The following is a 21,301-nucleotide window of genomic DNA, read 5'->3' as shown; positions in this document are numbered from 1 at the left end:
TCCTGGCAGAAAAGAACTGAGTGAAGCTGGGATGTGACTTATGATAGGGTGTGATCTTTTTTGACAATGATGTGGGACCAGGGCTGTGTAGGAGCCTGATCCAGAAGCAAGTCCTGTAAGTTATTTAGCTAGGACAACTCTTGCTGGTGGAATGTTGAGAAAACAACTGTGGGTTGCCAGCTGTCATGTATCACATATAGTAGGGTTATAGTAGCTGTGTAACACTCTTATGTACCTACTATAACTCCAGTTCATTGAAAACCTTTCACCTACCAGATGCACATTCCCACACACTTCCCCTAAGAGGACTATGTGGATAACAGAAACTTTTGGGGCCTTTTTCTAAGATTTGACAACTTCATGTTCCAATCTGGAGAAAGGAAAAACAGCTGAGGAACTGGGCTCTTAACTGTCCTTGATGACATTTCCATGTTGTCGTCGTCATTGTTTGGGTGTGATATGCAATAGGATCTGCTTGAAGGCTTTTCATCAGAAAGTGAAATATGTTGGCAAAATATTCACAAGAGCTATATACTTTTAAGTGTATTCCCATGTTGCAACCATTGCCTTTTTAATTATACTCTGTCATTTGCAGTGCTACAGCTTTTTAGGCAGACGCATTATTTTCTGTATGGCTGTCATCTTTGTTATCCATCATGCAGCTTTTTCACTTTTTTAATTAATATCAGAGACTAGAAGAGAATTAATCTAATGTTGTTGTCCTTATGCTGTCTAATAGACATGGCAATTTCAATACAGTTTAGAGAAACCATAATCTGTTTCTGTCACTACAGTGGAATGCATCCTCTCCAACTCTTTTTAGGGTATGCTGCTAATATGATTATATATCCTGAACAACATTTTATAGGACAATAACTTCTGAAAAGTGTCTGATTGCATATTGTTTCAGTCTTTAGATTCTCCTATTAATCCACTTCTTTTAACACTTTCTTGAGTTATTTGAAGGTTGTCAGTTTTTGTAACAGTTGAAATGAGGCAAGAAATCAATCAAAATAAGATGTACATAGTGTCTGTTTACCTCCACGTATTTCATTTGACGAGTGGTGAATTTTTATTTCATAGGTAGGTACTAGGCTATCGGCCCAAGGGCCTACGTAAGCCTAGCCAACAAGGTTCCCTGGCTTACGCCACCCAAGAAAGTTATTTTCCTGTGCCACTGTCGAGCAGAGACACAGAAGTGATCCCCAGGGTGTATTTCCTATTTCCCATCCACTCATCAAGATTTTTCTTGAAGAGTGCTAATGAAGAACTTTGCTTGACATAGATGGGTAGCCTGTTCTAGAGTATGGGAAGTCTCTGGGATAGGAATCTATCCCTCCAGCATGTCCTGTTTATTGTGGTGACAAGGTTTAGGTCCCTAGATCGTGTAGCTCGGAGGGATTGGGATTTCTTTAGGTGTAGCATGTCCAACACCTCTGGGTTTGACATAGCTTTATATGTTAGGCAGAGATCACCTCTGAGTAGGCGATATGCTACAGAGTAAAGCTGGAGTTTTTTGAGGCGGTCAGTGTAGGGCATTTGTTTGAGTCCAGTAATCCTCTTTGTGAGGTACTTCTGTGGCCTTTCCAGCTGCTGCAGATGTCTGTGGCCTTTCCAGCTGCTGCAGATGTCTTGTGAGGTACATTCCAAAAGGGGCTTTGTACTCTATAATGGGGCTAATGAGTGTCGAGTAGAGGGGAACGATGGCCTCTTTTTTCCTGGATGAAAACCCTTTTATGATGAGGTGTGCCACGTAGAAGGACTTCCTGACTACTGTGGAGAGGTGACTATCAAAGGAGAGACTACTGTCCACCTGGGTCCCAAGGTCTCTTATCACGCATTTGTTGTTAAGTAGATTGCTGCCTATGTGGTAGTTCATGGGTACAGAGTTTTTACCAAAGGGGATGACGCTGCACTTTTTGGCATTGAGCTTGAGGCCATGGCTCTTACACCAGGCATCTGTCTCAGAGAGGCCCTTCTGTAGGATGGTTCACATCATTTGGGGACTTGACTATGGCTCCTAGTTTGTAGTCATCTGCAAACTTCATTAGCCAGAGGCCTTCTGTGTTAGCCTGTACTTCAGAGAAGTAGATACAGGAGCGGTCCCAGGACGGAGCCCTGTGGTACTCCACTTGTCACTGGTTTGAGGTCAGATTTGGAGTCTGCAACTTTTACAGTGTGGGTTATGTCAGTAAGCCAGTTGGCAACCCATCTTGTGACGTAGGGATTTATGCCTAGTTTATTGAGTTTAGCTATAATTCCAGAATGGGGGATGGTGTCGAAAGCCTTGGCAAGGTCAAGATAGGCTGTGTGAACCACCTTACCCTCATCTACGGCTTTAGTGACTGCCTCAAAGAAGTCAATCAGGTTCAGGAGACATGATCTGCCTTTCACAAACCCGAACTGGGTGGGATCAAGAGTTTGGAGGTTACCAATGTCTTTCTTTATGAGTTCCATGATGATACGTTCCATGGCTTTGCAGACCAGGCTCGTCAGGCTAATAAGTCTATAGTTCCCGGGATCAGTGGTGGCTCCCCCTTTTTGGAGTGGGATAACTGTTGCTGTGTGCCATTCAGTGGGCACAAAGCATGATGTGAGGCTATTATTGAACATGGTGCTTAAGTGGGGAGCCGGTTCATTCTGAAGTTCATGTAAAATGCAGCCTGGGATGTTGTCCGGTCCCATGGATGCTGTGTTTTTGGCTTCATGTCAAGAGTTCAGTAAGAGAGTTCTGCAGGGAATAAAAATCAAGGGATATGTTTATTGTTATGCTTTCTGCTTTTTTAGACCTTAATAGATCATAGGAGGTCTGGGAACACAGGTTGACAGCAACCTCTCTCTTTTGACCTCCACATTGCCACTGTGGTCAGAAAGGCCTTCTCTGTGGCACATCTCATTACTAAGAGTTTTGCATCCAGGAAGAACAACGTCATTTTCTCCCTCTATTCTTCCCGCATTAGGCCAATCATCAAGTACAATGCCCCATTTGGCATGTACCTCACTAGACACCTACAGCAACTGGAGAGGCCGCAAAAATACCTCACAAAGAGGATATTGGGCCTTAAACACTTGTCCTATATGGATGTACGATATCTGCTTGACTTACATGGCTGACCCAGCTCTGTTAGAAATGCTACATCTAAAGAAATTTCAATCCTTGTGCACTACACGCTCCAGAGACCTCAATCTCATTACCACAATGAACAGAACAAGCTGGAGGGACATGTTCATAACCCAGAGACTGCCCATGCTGTGGAATAGACTTCCCATACATGTCAAGCAGAGAACCTTACTGGCGGTCTTCAAGAGAAATCTTGAGTGGATGGGAAATAGAAAATTCACCCCGGGGATCACTCCAGTGGCTCTACTTGACAGAGGCACTGGGAACTAAGGTCGGGTGGCACGATGCCAAGGTAATCCTATGGGCTAGGCTTATAAAGGCTCCAGGGCCATTCGCTTAGTACACCCCTATGAACCTATGAACAGATCATATCAACAAGACTAGATGTGTGAGGACAGTTTCTCATAATATTTGTACACCATTTAGTGTAATGTATGTCTAGGCTTTGTCAGTCCATTGATGTCACTTACCAAGTCTGAGGTCACATAGCCTCAAGCATAAGGAAATCACCAAACCACCCTAGACTTGTATATGACGTAGGAATTAGTTTAAGTTGATTGATTTGGATATAGGGCCTGACTTCTTGTGGGGGAATATTTTAGCACACGCAATACATATATGAATGTGTGTGTGTATATCACAATTATGTACTTATTTTTGGTGCATAATAACAGAGTAAGATCTGCCAGACACATGTTCCTTTCTTGGGGGTGTTTTGGCAGCTTTGATCTGTCACTGTAGCACACTGTCAAAGCAGAGTTGGTGGGAATCCTACTTAGGTCAGTAGCATGTAGCTCATTTGCAGTTGCCTTAACCTACTGAACTGTACTGTTACTCAGACTCAAGGAAAGCAGTGTTAAATACTAACTCTTTTGAGTTCTGCCTACTGCACATTTAAGATGTGCCTGCTGGCATTAAGGCATCTTTGCAAATTTTTCTCCCAACACTTCTTAGTGCTGTCCTTTTGGGCTGTCTGTGGCCCTTCTCCAGGTGAAGGTACTACTACATGCTTCAGTTTTGTCACTCAGAATGTGAATGTGAAGGTAAAGGGCTTGCTTCCACTACTTCTCTGAACATTTTTATCAGTGATTTTTCTGCCTCTTCAGACCTTCAGAAATAGTATCATATTTTCCTTTATTGTTTTTTTTTTCCTTTTCCAAGTCATTCAGACCTTTATCCATTCCTCCTGGCTTCTAAACCAGGTAAGTGTATTTTTTGGCAAGCAGATAACTGGCAAGAGACTGCTACCTTTTCAGCCTTGACTGTTACTGACAGTGATAATTCCTTTGATTCTTGCAGGATTTGCAGAGTTCATGCAGACCACTTTTAATCACTGCAGACTGTCATCTGTAATCCTTCCTTCCTAAAAATGAGAACTTGCTAAGTGAGGTGTCATTCTTTCAACCATTGCTTAGTCACTGTTTATTTGAAGAAAGGAAGAAATGTGTGGCTAAGAGGACAGAAATCAATGCGTGGGAGATAATTAGAATATGAAGAAGAAAGCAAATCTTGCTAAGAAAATGCAGCTGCCTTCTACTCAGCTTCTTCCCACTGAGCCACACTGTACACCAGGGAGCACCATCATAATATATTCTACTCTCTTCTGACCAGCCGGGAAACACTTAAAGCAGGCAAGAAAATTGGAGTAAGAATGAACTGTGGGCACTTGCATTTGCTTTGTGCCAGCTCCCTGCCTCCAGTATATCTGGCATTTATGTTTGTTGGTGTTAATGTCTCAGGTTAGCAAATGTTTCTGTGGATACCGAGATAAATGTGCCATTCTACAAGCCAGGTTTGTTAAGGAGCATATGGAGGAAAAAAAACAAGATCCTCACTGCTGTTGGTTTTATCACTTCAAAGACTGCTCTCCAGAATGTAGAGGGGCCCATATCAGATGCTGTCCATACATGGACATCAGCAAAATAAACAACACTGTGTGTGTGTGGGGGGGTGCTGAACACCAGACCTGAAACCTTGCCCACCTCTTCTCTCATCTTGATGTATTCAGGGGTTATGTGTTTTGCTACCTGCCAGTATGGGAACTGATTAAGTGGGTGAGAGCAGTTATGTCCAGGTCTTGTACAATACCATTTCTTTGTACCTCCGTACCCACATCCCCTGACCTGCCAAGTGTCCCCACCACCTCAGAGGAAAGTTGCGCAAGCAGAGGTCCTAAGCCTATTAAAACAAACGACCATCCAAGAGGTTCAACCAGACCAAAATTGTCTGGATATTATTGTATCCCCTTTTTTAAATACCAGAAAAGACAAATGATTTAAGTGGCATAAACACATTCATTCCAAAAGAAGCCATTTTAATGGCTCTGTGTAGGGAGCCCATCCTTTTCTAGCAGGAGGACAGTGAGTGTGCTACTCGAACCTCCAAGATGCTGATCTCCACATAATTACCAAAAAAAAAAAAACCCAGGAAGAATCTGCACTTGAGGCTGAGCCAATCATTGAGAGTTTTAGACTCATGGCACATTTGGTTGTGCAGGGAGCCACAGTGTTTTTGAATCTAAATGACTGGTTTCTGGCTGCTGCATGCATAATTCACTTGGCATCATTGAAGCAGCTGCTGTGTGGATCATTCCAGCCCCTGAGAGTAACCCTGAAAACATCATCATTTCAGCTGTGTACAGCTTAGTTGCTGATGTTTATAAGTTGCACTCTGGATACCCAGTTGTGCACAAAAAAGGCTCTTTGTGGACAGAGCTCAGACCCTTCAAACAGAGGTTTCCATTTTCTAATGTTTTCTTCAACCAGTGCTTACTTTTGTCATAAGGTACTGGGTGTTATGGAAGGTAGCCAAACCTGTAATTCCATATGAAAGAGTCATCTTACGAGAGTTCTCCAGTGGACTGTTGGGTCCATTTATCTCTGTGTTAATCCCGGGGTCCTCCATATCTGCATCTTTTCAGCTGTCAAGCCTGAAAATGACATTTGTCATGGTGAATGGACAGCAGCAGACTTTCTTATGACAGTTCCTTTCATGATAATAGTCACCATAGACATGTCCTCTCTGGATATGGGTGACATCACAATTGGTAGACAGACTGGAGTGCCTGGATGTCATCAGAATCTTCTCTTCACATAGTCGCAATAGAAAAGAGAGCAGTCCTCATGGCCCTACAAGCTATGTAGAAATGCCCTTCCTTTGAGAGTTCTGATAATAAAAAAAGAAAAAATGTCAGATCTGTGGGGGAGTATGATCTAACCCCTTATTACAGGAAGCTATGACGATATAGGAGAGGGAGGTATCAGGCAGCTATACTCTGGCTGCCATCTTTATTGCTGGGTAGTCCAGTTCTTTGGTGGACAAGCTGAGCAAATGCCTGCTACTACCCCACAAGTTGTTCTTCAGTTTCTTAGTACCAAAGTAAATATTTTGAAAACGAGAGACCTCTGTTGTAATTTGTTTGTAACCTCTGTTAACACCATGAGTCAGGAGTCCCTCCTCCTCATCCCATCTTCAAAAACCCTCTGCAGGGATACTAGCCCCTAGTTGGCCATCTGGATTTCTGCTTGTTTTTTTTCTCAATTTCCTCTGATGACAGTATTTTTCCAGAAATCCAAACTTCTCAAAGCTGGAGGTCTTTATTGGCCCTTGTAGGTCTGATGCCCACTGCTTCTGCCTCATCTGTTAGAAAAGTCTCTGTTACTGAGACTGAAAAACAACATGCTGACTTATATTTTGCACAACCTTCATCCAGACCATTTACTTCTTGCAGCTTGCTATTTGGGTTCTCCACTTTCACTTATAACCTACATCTTTCAGGTACCGTCAGAGAGCTCACCTCATCACTCCCTTTTCTGAATCTGGCCTGCATCAATTGACAATCTAGCAAGTGTTTTCCATACCAGTTTGTGTTATTTGGTTAAAGCTCATTTGGGAGCCATTTCATCTTTCATCAACGGGAAATATTTGTTTTCCTTGACTCACTTGAAAGTGTCCAAAGTTTTTTTTGAGGGAGTTTGTCAGTTGTAAGATCTTGCACTTCCTTGGGATATCTGTTTTTGTTTTGGAAATATTTACACAGGCTCCCTTTAAATCAGCTGATAGTGCAAGTTTCATATGTCTGAGAGAAAAAAAGATTTACTTTGGTAGCTGCTCCTTCAGCCAGATGGATTTTAGAATTTCGTGCCTTTTCTGCTTACTCTCCGTATTTGCTCTTTCACAAGGACATAATTGCTTTTATAGTGGTCCTTTTTTTTACCTAAAATTGCAAATTACTCAAATCTCAACCAGTATATGCATGTGTCTTTTCTTTATGGCCTTTTCCCGTCATGAGGAGTACTTGTCATGTTACATGAGTAGTCATCGTCTGCTGTTATACCACATGGACAGAGCAAATTCTGTACACAATTATGCCCAAATTTTATTTCCTTTTCTCCTAAATTCTTTGCAAAAGATGGTCACAAAACTTAACCTTGCCAGGTGGTTGTCTAATCGCATTCGATTTTGCTGTCATGAACTCATTCTACTAGCTCTTTGATAGCCTTCTACAAGGATGCAGCCTTTGGCATTTGAGCAACAGCTACACGGACCTTAGTGAATACATTTGGAAAGCATGGTAAAGTAAATCTTATTGCCAGGTCCACATCTGCTTTTGGGGCTACTGTTACCAAGTTTGTGTTCTCTTAGGTATCCACCCAGTAGGAAGAGCTTGGGACTGTATTCTTGCTATTACTGAGGTTGGACCCACTCTTGTAGGTATGAAAATTGTGCTTTCCGTAACGCTACCTCTGTAAGAGTAGGCTTAGCCTTTGTAGTTGTCAGTCCTTCCCGCTCCTTGTCTGATAGTCATGTTATTTGTATGTTTTTTAAACTAAGGTTTAGAGAAGGAGAGCAGCATAGTATATTATGGGATGGGGGAGTTATCAACCAGCTTGGGAAGCTTTTGCTTGCTGAGAAGTCCTAATGTCTGTCACCTTATTCATATGAATGATAGTGCTAGTATTACATAAATGCATAATTTTCTTTTATTTGATTAGGCTTTTAAGTCCTTTCCCTTTGTCATTCTCAAGATCTGCTTCTACAAAACCTCTGTTTCATTGCAGTTTAAGATCAAGCTAACAGACAACCTCAGCCTGCAAGGAAGAGACTTCAATGATATGCTGTTTTTTTCACCCTCTAGAATAATAATCTGTGCTGTATTAAATTTGGAATTGTTCACCAGCTGAGCACATGGTACCACCTGAGTAAATGCAGACTCTTGGCAAGTTTTATTAAACGAGTAACAAGTTTTTGTTTTGCAGGAATGTAAACAGTATTGAAATCTCAGTGTGGCACGAGCAGCACGGTTTACAGTCTAGAACTTTTCAGCTTTATATATCCTATGTACATGAAACTCTGCTTATTATTTACCTCTATTTAAGTTAACACATTTGAAGTAGATTTTGTAACTATAACTAGTTACTTGTTCCATTTTTAGCTGCCAGAGAACTTCTCTGTTGCATACAATGAGGTCGAAGGTGAGCTATGTGTAGGCGGTGTCTTCTTGAGGATCTTCATCTCCCAGCCAGCATGGGTGCTTCGAAAGCCTCGGGAATTCCTGGTTACCCTACTGGAAAAATTGACTGAATTACTGGAGAAAAATAATCCACATGTAAGATATCCCTTAGAATGTTTTACCAGCTCAGTGTTTAAGCATTTTTGTTGTTTCCTCATAGAAGATGTCCTCTTTGAGAGGGAGTCTTTTGCATGTGATCTGAACAGTGGATTTGCTACAGATCATAATGTCACAATATCTTGGAGACGCAAGCTAGTATTGTCCTCTGTTCACCTAAAAGTTTAGTATCATAAGAATTTTCTAAAATGCCTTTGTATTGCAAAGTATGTGATACCTGTATTAAAATGTTTTTATTTCTAAAAAATAAACATGTGAGATAGAGGTATATAACATGCATATATCTGTCACAAGTGCAGTACTGTCAGGAATTGTGCTGGAGAGTGAGAGAGACATTAAGCAAGCAGTAATACGTGACGAGGTGGACATTTGGCGAAGGGCATCTTCACTCTTGGAATGTTCATTGTTTCCCAGTAATGCCTGCCCTTGTGGGTATTTTTGCACTTAGAAAATGCGCTATCTGTTAAATTGGTAAATATTTGTTTTACTATTAGTAAATTAATATTTTTTTTATATTTTTGATGGAAAATAGATTTTCCAACTAATGCTTAGTAGTTGCTTTAGGATGTGTTGCTATTGGTGGATGTATTTTACATCCAAATATGTGTTTTAATGTCCCCACACGGTTCCCCTTCACAATCCTGAATTACTGAATGCTCGAAATTCAGTAACTCGAGACAGTAAAGTCAAAAATGCAGACGCGCGAATCTGTATAAGCGCAAATTCAAATATCTCAAATTTGCGCTTATGCATGTCAGCTACAGGATGGGAAGTGTGTGAGTTGGGATGTTTACGGAAGTGAAGGTAAGTGAGTGTATGTGTGTGTTTTGTAAGTTGTGCGTGTGGGTTAGGGTAGGGAGGTGGGAGTATGAGTGTTGGATGTGTCTTTGTATGTGTGATGTGTTTTTGCGAGGCAGTTTAAAATGCCTGTGTGGTGGTTTTTTTTTTGTGTATTAATGTGATCACTGAGAATATATAAGGGGGGTGTGGGGTGCAGGGGGGCCTACCCCCCTGTGTACATGTAGTGTAGAGCTTGTAGTTTATGTGGGTTGTATGGTGTGCGTGTTGTGTGGTGTATGTGTTTTGTATGTTCAGGGTTTTTTGTTTTCGTGCTTGTGGGTTTCAGGATTTTTGTTTGTGTGACTTTATAATTTCGAGTTACTGACTTTCGAGCATTCAGTAATTCGATATTATGAAGGGGAACCCCCCCCACACACACATGCACACACAGTAAGTTTTATATGTGTGTGTGTATGTGTGTGTGTGTGTGTGTGTGTGCATATATATATATATATATATATATATATATACACATACATACACAGACACACACATACATATATGTATGTACGGGTCTACCTCAACCCACCGAAATTACGTTTCAATTTCGCGACCCCGTTTTTCCGAAAGTGCGTTTATCCGAAAATGCTATTTCACCGAAAACCAATAGAGGTGGTGGTTGTAGATCGGGGCACAGCGGGGATAAGGGAATATTCCCTTTTCCCCAATGTAGTGCAATCGCTGTGTTAGAATATATAATATAAGTAGCCAGGATGTGAGGGGCGCAGCCCCCTTGCGTAAATGTGTTTGCTGTTGTTTTATTTGAGGGGGGTGGTTGTTCTGTTTTTTCACAGAAGTGCATTTTCGGATAAATGCGCTTTCAGAAAAAATGGGGTCGTGAAATTACGTTTCGAAGAAATGTAATTTCATTGTTTCAGTGTAGACCTATATACATATATATATATATATATATATATATATATATATATATATATATATATATATATAGGGTCTATATCACATAGTCGAAATTCTGTATGTTCAAACTTAAAGAATTTCAAATACGTTAAAAAAAAAAACACAAAAAAGAAAATAAAGGGTTGTAAGCAGGGGGGCAAGCCCCCTGCACCCCCCACACCCCCACTCTTTAAATATACCACCTCCGAGACCGCACTTTAATGCAGAAAAGGGAATTTTCCCTTTATTGCACTGTAGTGTGGTCTCGGAGTTGGTATATGTAAAGAGTAGGGGGTGGGGGGTGTAGGGGGCCTTGCCCCCCTGCTTACAGCTGTCAGGCCATTGTTCTTGGTTGGTTTTTTTTTTTTTTTTTTTTAGTTCAGAGTATGACAACTTCGAACATATGGTCTCGACCATATCATGTTCGAAGTTGTCATACTGATATATATATATATATATATATATATATATATATATATATATATATATATATATATATATATATATATATATATATATATATATATATATATGTGTGTGTGTGTGTGTGTGTATATATATATATATATATATATATATATATATATATATTTAAATAAATAAAATATACACACTTAGATGCGCAAGCAGAGACCGACTGTTTATGTCCATATTGAGAAACTCATACACACCCACCACTTAGACACCTGCTGAGGTTCAGATAGACTCGCACGCACAAAATCACATACACACTGGTTACAGACTGTCTACACCTCAGATATCTCATTGTCATCAAGTAAAAAATACATACAGTGCAAACGTTGATAGGAAAGTACTTGGCTAACTGCTCTTTGGGCTGTTTTAAGCCTAGCCACTTTTCCAATTTGGTACTTGGAATTACAAATTTTGTGTAGTGTTTAGATGAATCTTAACTATTTATGGGATATGTCTGTATTATTTCTAGTGATATTAACTAGGGTCATACCATAGATATTTAGAAAGTCCCCAATCATGGGTTAAATAATTCAGGAGCTGCCTCTCTCCTTTAGTAGTACAGAGGAGCCCTGGGGTAAATTTTCTATTCATAGAGCCAAGTTGTGCATGAATTTGGACAGGGATGAACTTTGTTTGACATGTATGGGGGAGTCTGTTTCACAGCAATGGAGTGCTTTGCAAGATGCACCTGTCCCTCCAAAGCATTCTGTTGATTTTACAGAACAGGTTTAGATCCCTGAAATAAGTGTTTCTGATGTTGGACCTACTATGCATCAGAAAGCCCATCAGTATTGTGCCAGAGGATGCCTTTTATGCCAAACATGTCACATCTTGGCAGTCTGTAAGAGACTGTGTGTAGTCACAGGAATTTCAGGCAGTCCATGTAGAGTAAATTGTTTAAGCTTGAAATATTTTGATAAGGTGTCTCTATGGGTTTTCCAGCTGCTGTGTCTGGACAGATACAGGCCAAAGGGAGCATTGTACTCAATGACTGATCTTGTGAGTCCTGAGTAAAGAAGTGACATTCTTGGACCTGGAAGCAATCCCTTTAATGAGCTGCATGATATACATGGATTTCCTCACTGTAGTGGATGCATATTGGTTAAAAGTTAGGTCACTGTCCACGCAAGTTCTCAGATCCCGAATGGGGAGTGGGTATTATGTGGGGAACACTGTCCAAGGCACGTGATCTCCCTCAGAGGCCATTTTCCACATCAGTGTTCTAGAGATGAGGACAGTTATTCTAGCATTGCAAGCCTTCCAGGCCATCTTCTTTCTAGTGTTGATTTCTGATTAGATGGACAATGTCACGTCAGTCATCTGGTACATCAGCTAATAAGGAGAAACCTGTTCCTTTCCAGTATGTCGAGAAGTGATGTGTGTGTGTGGCAGTGAGCAATATCTTCCGATGACTTTCTGGTAGCAAAGCATATACTAGGGAAGTCCATTGTTGTGGAGGACAGGTTTATCAGGTTGATCAGGTTTATCCTTCTACCTCATGAGTGGTCCCTCAATCCAACAGTGGCAGAACAGATTTTTTGTCATTGGGGCCAGCCATGCTACAGTCTTTTTACCTGTCTCCACAGCACCAAGTGCAGCAGGTTCTTTGTCCCGATCCACCTGAAGGAGGAGTCACAGAGGGATTCTCTGATACGTATTTGTCCCACCAGTCTTCTCTATGCCTTTCCACATCCTCCCCTGATTGATTCCTAAGTTTCTGCAGAAAGCATCAGAGAAGAGGATCACAATCGTCCTCGCTGCCCCATTCTGGCCTTACCAGGTGTGGTTTCCCTTTCTCTAACCATATTTGTTTCAACTTCTCTCTCATCCTTCTGGCACTTCTCATCTGGACATTCAGTGCCTAAAGTTAATTACTTGGTTTCTCCGTTTCCAGTGATGGTTACTCAGTATTGCATCTCTTCCCCTGTAATCCACATTCTTTCTTCTTCCCATAAACCATCTGCCAGGAGAATTTACAAAGATAAATGGAAAAGATTTTCTATTTGGGCATCCAAAAGGAATCCGGATCCTTTTTCTGCTCCTCACCCTGCAGTCTTTTATTCTTTATGGCATCCATTTTTGAGGCTGGGGCCAGTTATCCTACCATTAAGGTTCACTTTGCAGCTATTTCCAGTTTTCACGGAGAAAATCATGCAACATTAGCTTCTCTTGGACTTACCAAAGCTTTCATGAGGAATATTTTGCTTCTTTGATCCCCCCAGAAGGACCCTACTCCCTCTTGGGATATGACTGTTCTGCTTCAGACCTTGACCCACCTTCTCTTTGAACCTGCCACCAGGGAGGATATTATATTTTTGACTTGGAAAATGATTTTTCTAGTGGCAGTAACTTTAGCACAGAGTATCAGAACTGCAAGCTCCATCCTGCAAGCTGCTTTACATAATTTTCCACAAAGATAGGGTGTGTCTCAGAACCAATCCTTCCTTTGTCCTCAGAGTAGTGTATGAGGCCTCACTGAACCAAATGTGTTAATCCCAGTTTTCTTAGTAATTTTTCCAGTAAAGGGGAGAATATATGTTACACTTGTTGGATGTACATCACCAGTTTTTTGTCTGTTTCCATCATACCAGTCTTTATGGAAAAGTAGCATTGATCATGGAAATTGTTACAACCAGTGATTACAGTGTCTTGTGTACAGAAAGAGATAGAGTTATAAAGTATCATGATCTGCAGGCAGAAATGAGTAGTGTGGAGGAAGGATACCCAGACAACCAAAGTAGTAGTGGGAGCAATAGGTCTCATAAAAAAAGAATGTACAGTCATAGTTAGCTATGCTTCCATATGAATTGCAGGAGAAGTCAGTTATGGGCACATTGTGGGTGCTTGTGAATAGCACTTTTGGTTAACATTCAAGATCGAAACAATACTAGTTTCACTAACTTTAATCATACTTTGACCGTGGAATGGCGTCCATTCCCTGTCATGGTATTAGAAACCCAAAAGAACCAGAGAAGTTTAATGAAGATAGAGCAATTATTTGACTGCTTGTTTCTTATGCTTAGTCAAACAGTCTGCTTATGCTATGCTGATGAGGTCATAACAAAGCCGAAATATGCATATCCATGGCTAGTGGGGTTTGGCTTTGTTGGCCTGAAATTGTCCATTAAAACGACTTCAAATGTAAAAGTCATGGGCAGTCAGAATCGCCATATAGCTGAAAAACCTGATGTTCATATGGGTCATTTGCATATATCCCATGTGCCTCTGTTACAGGAGGTTTGGGAGGTCACTTATTGGAAGTTCTAGCTTGGCTGGAGTTTTCATTTAGTTTTTTCTGATTGCTTTTCTAAAACAAAGACGGGCCAAAGAGTTTCCAAAGTTTCCTTAGCTAGGTGGTTGTTAGACTGTATTTCTCAAATCTGTAAGGAAAAAGGCTTGACCCTGCCCAAACCAGTTAGGTTTGTCTCAACTTCCACCACCACCTTTTTCTAGGGCCTCAATGACATTTGTGCGTCAGTCACTTGATCCAATGCTCACATATTTATTTCTCATTATAAGCTAGATTTGATCTCCAGTAATAGGGCAGCTTGTGGTTCAGCCATCCTCTGGAATATCCTTCCATGAGACCACTTCAAAGTCTAAGTAGCTGGGAATTGTGCCCCATCCGCTAAGGAATGAAGAGACATAATAAAATATGAAAGTTATGTAGTTACTATAACAATCTGTGTTGTTTGCTGCAGTCCTTCCTCAACTTTCCACCCTCCTTCCCCCTTCTGTTCTGTGAAAGATAATCCCCTTGGTTTCTGGTGTGACAGTATGGTCTGGGTGTTGAGTAATGTCCTACACAATTTCAGTTCCAGGGCAGCATCTCTTAAGGATCTCTGATGTGTCAGCTTTGATATCTGTCTATGTCCTTTTGCTGTGTCTGGGGTTGAGGGCAACGTTGATCCAAGGTAATATTGGGGACAGGAGGGGGTTATAGATAAGGGGTTGAGCCTTAGCTATGGATCATAAAGTCTAGAGTGGCCAGAGTAGGATCTGAGGAGAGATCCAAAGACACATCCATTGATGAAGGATGGCAGCAGATGACACAGATCTGTCGTTATGGTAAGTGCATAACTTTAATTTAGCCACATTAAGGTTGGTAATGTAGTTGGAAATAGGCCTAAGATTTGCTGTATTTGTGGCTGTAATCTCTTGGAGGTTTTGACCCTATCAGTTAGAAAGAAAAGTAGCAAAAAGCTCATGACAAAAGCACTGTATAAGTACTTTAGATATGGCTCATTTGCATGCTGTCAACACTACTTGATGTCTTTATTCATCTTAAACCCAACATAAATGTTTATTAAAAGGCAAGGGTCCACGCCAGTGTAAAGGATGTGTATGGCTAGTTATGGGTGTGAGGCAACAGAGGCTGGGGTCCATGGCTGTCTGAATGGTATAATGTGTAGATAACTGGCTGTGGGTGTCTGGAACTTTATGTAGTGCAAACTGACTGAACATTGCTTGAATGGGTCACTAAACGTTTCTTGGACGTAAGCAAGGAGAATGACCTCATTACATTGTTTAAATATATGGTGTAGATCATGAGTGCCAGTTCGTTAATTATCATAGTCAAAAACAAGTCTAGATTAAAGACAGTAAAGAAACCGCTGTCTTTTCTTACCAAATCTTCTTGATGTAGTTATGAAAGTATCTTGGTCTTAAAGGTTGAGAGCAATGGTAAGGTGTTTGTTTATTTCAGAAAACTCGAGAGAAAAAAGTGTGAATTTATTTGTTTTATTTATTTTTTTACATTTGTTGACCGGGCTAGTCTAACTGGATACATGTCCATTTTCAGTAGAGGCCCAGGGAGAAAAGTTCCAAGCATAGACAGAAAACTTATTATACAATATTAATATATTTATTTATTTATTTACAAATGCAGTGAATGTAGTGTTATCAATAAATAATGAAGTGGTCACCCAGCACCCATCCATACTTTATAGTAAATGTATTTAAGAGAAAAAGTTTGAGTAAGCCTGACAGTAAGAAAAGGAGTGTGTCAGAGGGCTTTAAGCGGAGGGGTAGCAACTGTTGCAGAATCTAGAAAAACTCAGAAAACCCGTTTCAGTCGTATTTTTAACAACGTTATTTATTCATCACTTTATTAATCTCATCACATTAACTTGTAAAGTCCCCTTCAACTTGCTGACTTGGTCTTTGTTGGTTAAACTTTATTTCTTCCTTAGCCTGTTCTGCAACCAAAATGTCTTTGATCCTTTCGAAAAGATATTCAGAAAACAACTGGATTGAATAACTTGCATCTCAGTCCTGCCTCTAGGCATTTCTTGATTGATGAGGTAAACTTCCTTTTGCCTGATGTACAGTGAATTATAATTTTCCACAAACACTCTGGCATCCCAGTTTGTAACACCTTTCTTTTCTGCCACAGTATTTTTTTCTGGAGCAGCTTTTCTACTTGTTAAATTTTATTTCCTAATATCATTTTTGACTGCTTTTTCATGGCTGGATTTGGAACATATGCAGGATGCTCCTTTTTCAGTTAGTAAATCCTGCTGAGGAACACCAGACTGATTGGCTCATTTTTACTTTCCTAAAATTAATACAATCTATTCATTACAATTCCTCTGGTATAGCAGATAATCTCAGGTTTTTTCTCTGTATGCTATGTCTTCTATCTCTATTTTTTGAAACAGTTCTACTCAAGAAGCCTCATGTTCACTCTATATTCTTTTCAATTCTTCTTGAGAAGACTCATATTCACTCTGTAGTTTCTGAGATGTTCTTCGTGTTTCACTGTTGCAGTTATTACATTTGGGTAATCTGCTGGCAGGTTGCCCTCAGTCGGCCTGATTAACAAAGTCTTGGCTCCTGCGTCGGATACTGTCCCTTCTTCCATGACGTCAGGTCGTGAGGGGTATAAAACATGCAGCCGATGTCATTACCTCAGTCTTTCTTGCCATCCTGTGCCCGAAGCAGAAGCATTTCGCAAGTGCCGGTCAGCAGACTCCTGAAATTTTCGTTTTCGAGTTTCAGAATTGAAGTCTTCAACTTAAAGCTAAGTACCCCATTGGGGAAACTTTCTTGCTCCTTACCGATGTCAGTAAAAGTTGCATTACTTGTGGAAAGCAAATACCTCATAAAGATTTTCATCTGTACTGTATTCCTTACCTAGGCCTTGACCACAGCGTACCTTGCTGTTGGTTTTGTGCTTTATATAATCCGTGCACTATCCGTCATCGGTACATTTCTGCCTCTAAATATTTTGGTTCTTGGTTTAATTATCCAGAAATGACGTCAGTTAGCCATCCGACTACCGGAATTTTGAAAAAACTCAAAGATAAAGACAGAGACAGGCCGTTGAGTTCCAGAACTGCTGACGACGCTTCTACTAAGCCAGTCACCAGTACGCCGGTACTCAGGCGCTTTCACAGCCCCTGATACCTGTTACTACTGACTCGCAGGCCTCTACTGAGACCCATTCGGAGCCCGGTATGCCGCGAGATACTTCATCTATGGAACCCGTGGATGTCTGTACCTTGGATGGGTCTGGAGCCACTGTGCAGACACAGGCTTCTGAGGGTGTATTCAGGCCTACAGACTTGCATATCAAACCAACTCAACCTTCAATACTATGGCCTAAATCTCGATCTATGTCGACAAAAATGATGTCCAGGCCACATGTTCAGGCCCCTGTGCCTAAAAAATGATCAAAATGGCCAAAGATCTAATTTCTCTAATCAGGGGTAGTCAACCCCCCCCCCCCTGTAAGAGGCCTAGGCCTGAGCTTGACTATGAATCTTCTGATCAGGATTCTGTTTCTTCTGACTCTTCGTATGACCTGGATTTGTCCATACCTACTTATGAGGATTCTGATGCAGAGGATTCCATTCCCTCTGCTTCCCCCCCTGAGGATTTCTCTTTTGGTGAAACTTTACGTACCTTACGGGAGCATTTCCACTGGAAAAGTTAGGAATTCTCTGATTCAAAAAAGAGGCTTAGGGATTTTCTTCTTTTACCTCAACACAGGCCTTTGGCTATACCTTTTGTACTAGACATTGTTGATGATGTGTTTTCGGAATCCAGTATGGCTTCTGATTCCCTGTCTCCAGCTCCTTGTAAACTTGCCAGATACTACAGGGTTCCTGAGTCCCACAAGTTCCTTTTCAAAAATCCTGTTGCAGATCCTGAAATCATTTCACAGGGGCCTAAGGTCATTAGGGCTTCTACTGCTAAAAATCCTACCCCTTCTGATGGAGTCTCCAGGGTGCTTGATAGATGGGGTAAAAAGGTTTATACTTCTGCAGCCTTGGCTGTCAGGGCTTTAAACTGCCAATTTCATATGTTAAATTATCAACAGCATATTATTGGACTGCTTAAACAGAAAATTATGTTGATTTCTGACTATGTGGAAAATAAAGATTTACAGGGTTTATTGCCTTCTGCTGAACAAGTTGGAAAACATACTTTGCAATGTGGTTTTGATTCTTTAGAGGCCTCTTGCAGGGCTGCTGTTACTGGCTCTGTGCTTAGAAGGCATGCTTGGCTTAAGGAGCAATCTCTGCCTGATCATGTTAAAGCAAAATTGCTGGATGCTCATTTAAATCAGGACCGCCTGTTTGGCAGTAAGGCTGAACAAATTTTAAAAAAGATGGAAGATAAAGCTAAATCTATGCAAACTGTAAAAGATTTCTTGCAAGTGCAACCTCCTAGATTTAGTAGCCACTGGGCTACTAAGAATTGGTCCTTTCCAGCTCTTTCCAGATCCTCTCAAGCCAAATCCAGACAGAACAAAAGCACCAGGTTTCAGTCCCAAGGGACTCTCAGACCTAAGCAATGGGGAGCCTCCATTTCCAAATCTGGAAATAAGACACCCCCCTATGGTAAACAGTCTCAATGACTTTCCTTTAACATTACCAATCAATTACCTTTTAGCCACCCCTTTGGGAGGAAAGATTGCTCTTCATGCAAAAAACTGGGAACTCATAACCCAGGAAAAATGGGTTTTAAATGTAGTGTCTCAGGAATACAGATCATTTCCACACATTGCCAACACCAAACAGGTGGCCAGACCTGCCCCCAAATCAGTGGGCAGAGGCTCAGAAACAAGTACTTTCTCTCTTAAACATGGGGGCTATTCAACCAGTGCCAGAAGAGGAAATGGGACAAGGACTCTACTCCAGGCTCTTCCTGGTACTCAGAAAAGATAACACATGGCGTCCAATTCTGGACCTGCCTACTGTAAACACCTTTCTGGACATTCCAAAATTCAAGATGTTGACTCTTCACCAGTTACTTCCTGTGATAGGCAAAGATGCCTGGTTGGCAACTCTAGATTTAAAAGAAGCTTACCTGCATATCCCAATCAGGGAATCTTACAGAAGATACCTACATTTCAAAGCAGGCTACTTTCATTATCAGTTCTCTGCACTGCCCTTTGGCTTGTCTACTGCCCCCAGGGTATTCACAAAGTGCCTGGCTCCAGTAATTCCATTTACAGGCAAAGAAATATTCAAATTTACTCATACCTGGACGATTGTCTAATTCAGGCAGAAAACCAGGCCATACTTCTAAATCATCTGGCATTTGTAATAAAAAGGGTTCTAACTGGTCTAGGGTACACCATAAATGAAAAGAAATCACAACTGGCATCCTCTCAACAAATTACATTCCTGGGTGCAAGCTTGAATACAACTGCCCAGATGGCTTTCCTCACGCCAGAAAAGCAAATTCATTTGGTAACTTACTTCAAACAAGTGGCCACAAAAACCCTGCTATCTGCAAGACAAATGCTGCAAGCCTTGGGGTTCATGGCCTCCTGCATTCTTCTAATTCCATATGCAAGACTGCATATGAGGAAACTGCAGTGGTACTTAGAAAGTCTATGGAGTCAACATTGTCACAGTCTGGAAACAAGGATTCCTATCATACCTTGCCTACGCCTGGAGTTCCTATGGTGGGCAGAGGCCTGCCACCAAACAGGGGGATACCATTCACACTACCCCCTGCCTCCCAAACCCTAACTACAGACGCACCAGACTATGCATTGGGGGCTCACTTGGCAGGGAAGTGCATTCAGGGCAAATGGAACCCAAATCAAATGCACCTACATATCAATCAAAAAGAAATGTTAGCTGTACAGAATGCTTTGACAGCCTTCAAGGACTACATTCTTCCAGGACAACTAATGGTAAAGATGGACAACACTACGGTTATTGGTACATAAACAAGCAGGTGGGTACACATTCCTACCCCCTCTGCAGACTAGCCATGGAATTGTGGAACACGGCCTTGAGCTACCAAGTGCACCTACAAGCTCAATTCCTGCCAGGAAAATTAAATACACTGGCAGACGGACTAAGCAGAAATCTCATGGACCCACACAAGTGGAAACTGGAACCACAGATTTTCAACATGTTGACAAGCAATTGGGGGAGCCCAGACATAGATCTATTTGCCTCCTCCCGGAACTACCAGTTGAACAAATGTTGCATAAGGATTCCCCACAAAAAAGCTTGGAAAGTGGATGCTCTATCAGTCTACGCCTTTCCACCTCTGCCTCTACTCTGCAAAGGTCTGTTAAAAGTCAAACAGGACAAACCAAGAATGATTTTGATTGCTCCAGTCTGGCCATGCCAACACTGGTACCTGCTCCTGCACAGTGTCACAAATGTCACCATGGCACCTTCCCTACTGTCTCAGCAGGAGAACCAGATTCTGCACCCTCAGCTCTCAACATTGAACCTTGCAGCTTGGTTAATCACTTAAATTCACCCTTAGCATCCCTCAGCAAACCTGTGTTGGATGTCATCTTGGAGGCGAGAAGACCTAGTACTAGAAAATCTTATGCTGACAAATGGAAAAGATTCTGCGCTTGGGATCAATCTCAAGGAATGAGCACAACAGTGCCCAATTTACCTCTGATTTTACAATACTTAACTGAGATGCTTCACAAGGGCCTGTCTTTTTCCTCCATTAAAATCCACGCCTCAGCCATTTCAGCTCATTATAACACAGAACCTCCCCTCTTCTCTCATCCTCTGCTCAAGCAGTACTTAAGAGGGGCCAAAAACTTGAGACCACCCAGGAGAGCTCCAACCCCTGCCTGGGACCTTAATTTTGTATTGGAGAAACTCACTCTACCTCCTTTTAAGCCAGCTGCTACTGCAGACTTAAAATTTATTTCCTGGAAAACAGCCTTCCTTCTAGCAATCACTTCAGCTAGAAGGATATCTGAGTTACAGGCCCTTATGGCACTGGAGCCTTTCATCATCTTTCGTGCGGACAGGGTGTCACTCGGGAACAATCCATCCTTCATGCCGAAGGTGGTATCCAGTGTGGCTCATAATTAGTCCATTCATTTGCCAACTTTCTTT

The 21,301-nt window shown here is 41.4% G+C and overlaps 1 protein-coding gene across 1 annotated transcript in view; it reads left to right on the top strand.

Annotated features, from left to right (window-relative positions):
* The window catches only part of DNAJC13 (DnaJ heat shock protein family (Hsp40) member C13), a gene marked incomplete in the record, with an annotated part of 3,140,357 nt that overhangs the window by 2,831,568 nt on the left and 287,488 nt on the right, over positions 1 to 21,301 (top strand). The window contains 1 exon segment of the mRNA XM_044066722.1: positions 8,556 to 8,729. Coding sequence (XP_043922657.1) covers positions 8,556 to 8,729 — 174 coding nt within the window.

This window comes from Protopterus annectens, chromosome 3.part1 (genome assembly GCF_019279795.1).
Source record: "Protopterus annectens isolate FY-2018-M chromosome 3.part1, PAN1.0, whole genome shotgun sequence".
Taxonomy (NCBI): Eukaryota; Metazoa; Chordata; order Ceratodontiformes; family Protopteridae; genus Protopterus; species Protopterus annectens.
Note: the sequence above shows the minus strand (reverse complement) of the source record. Positions and strands in the feature narration are given on the sequence as shown.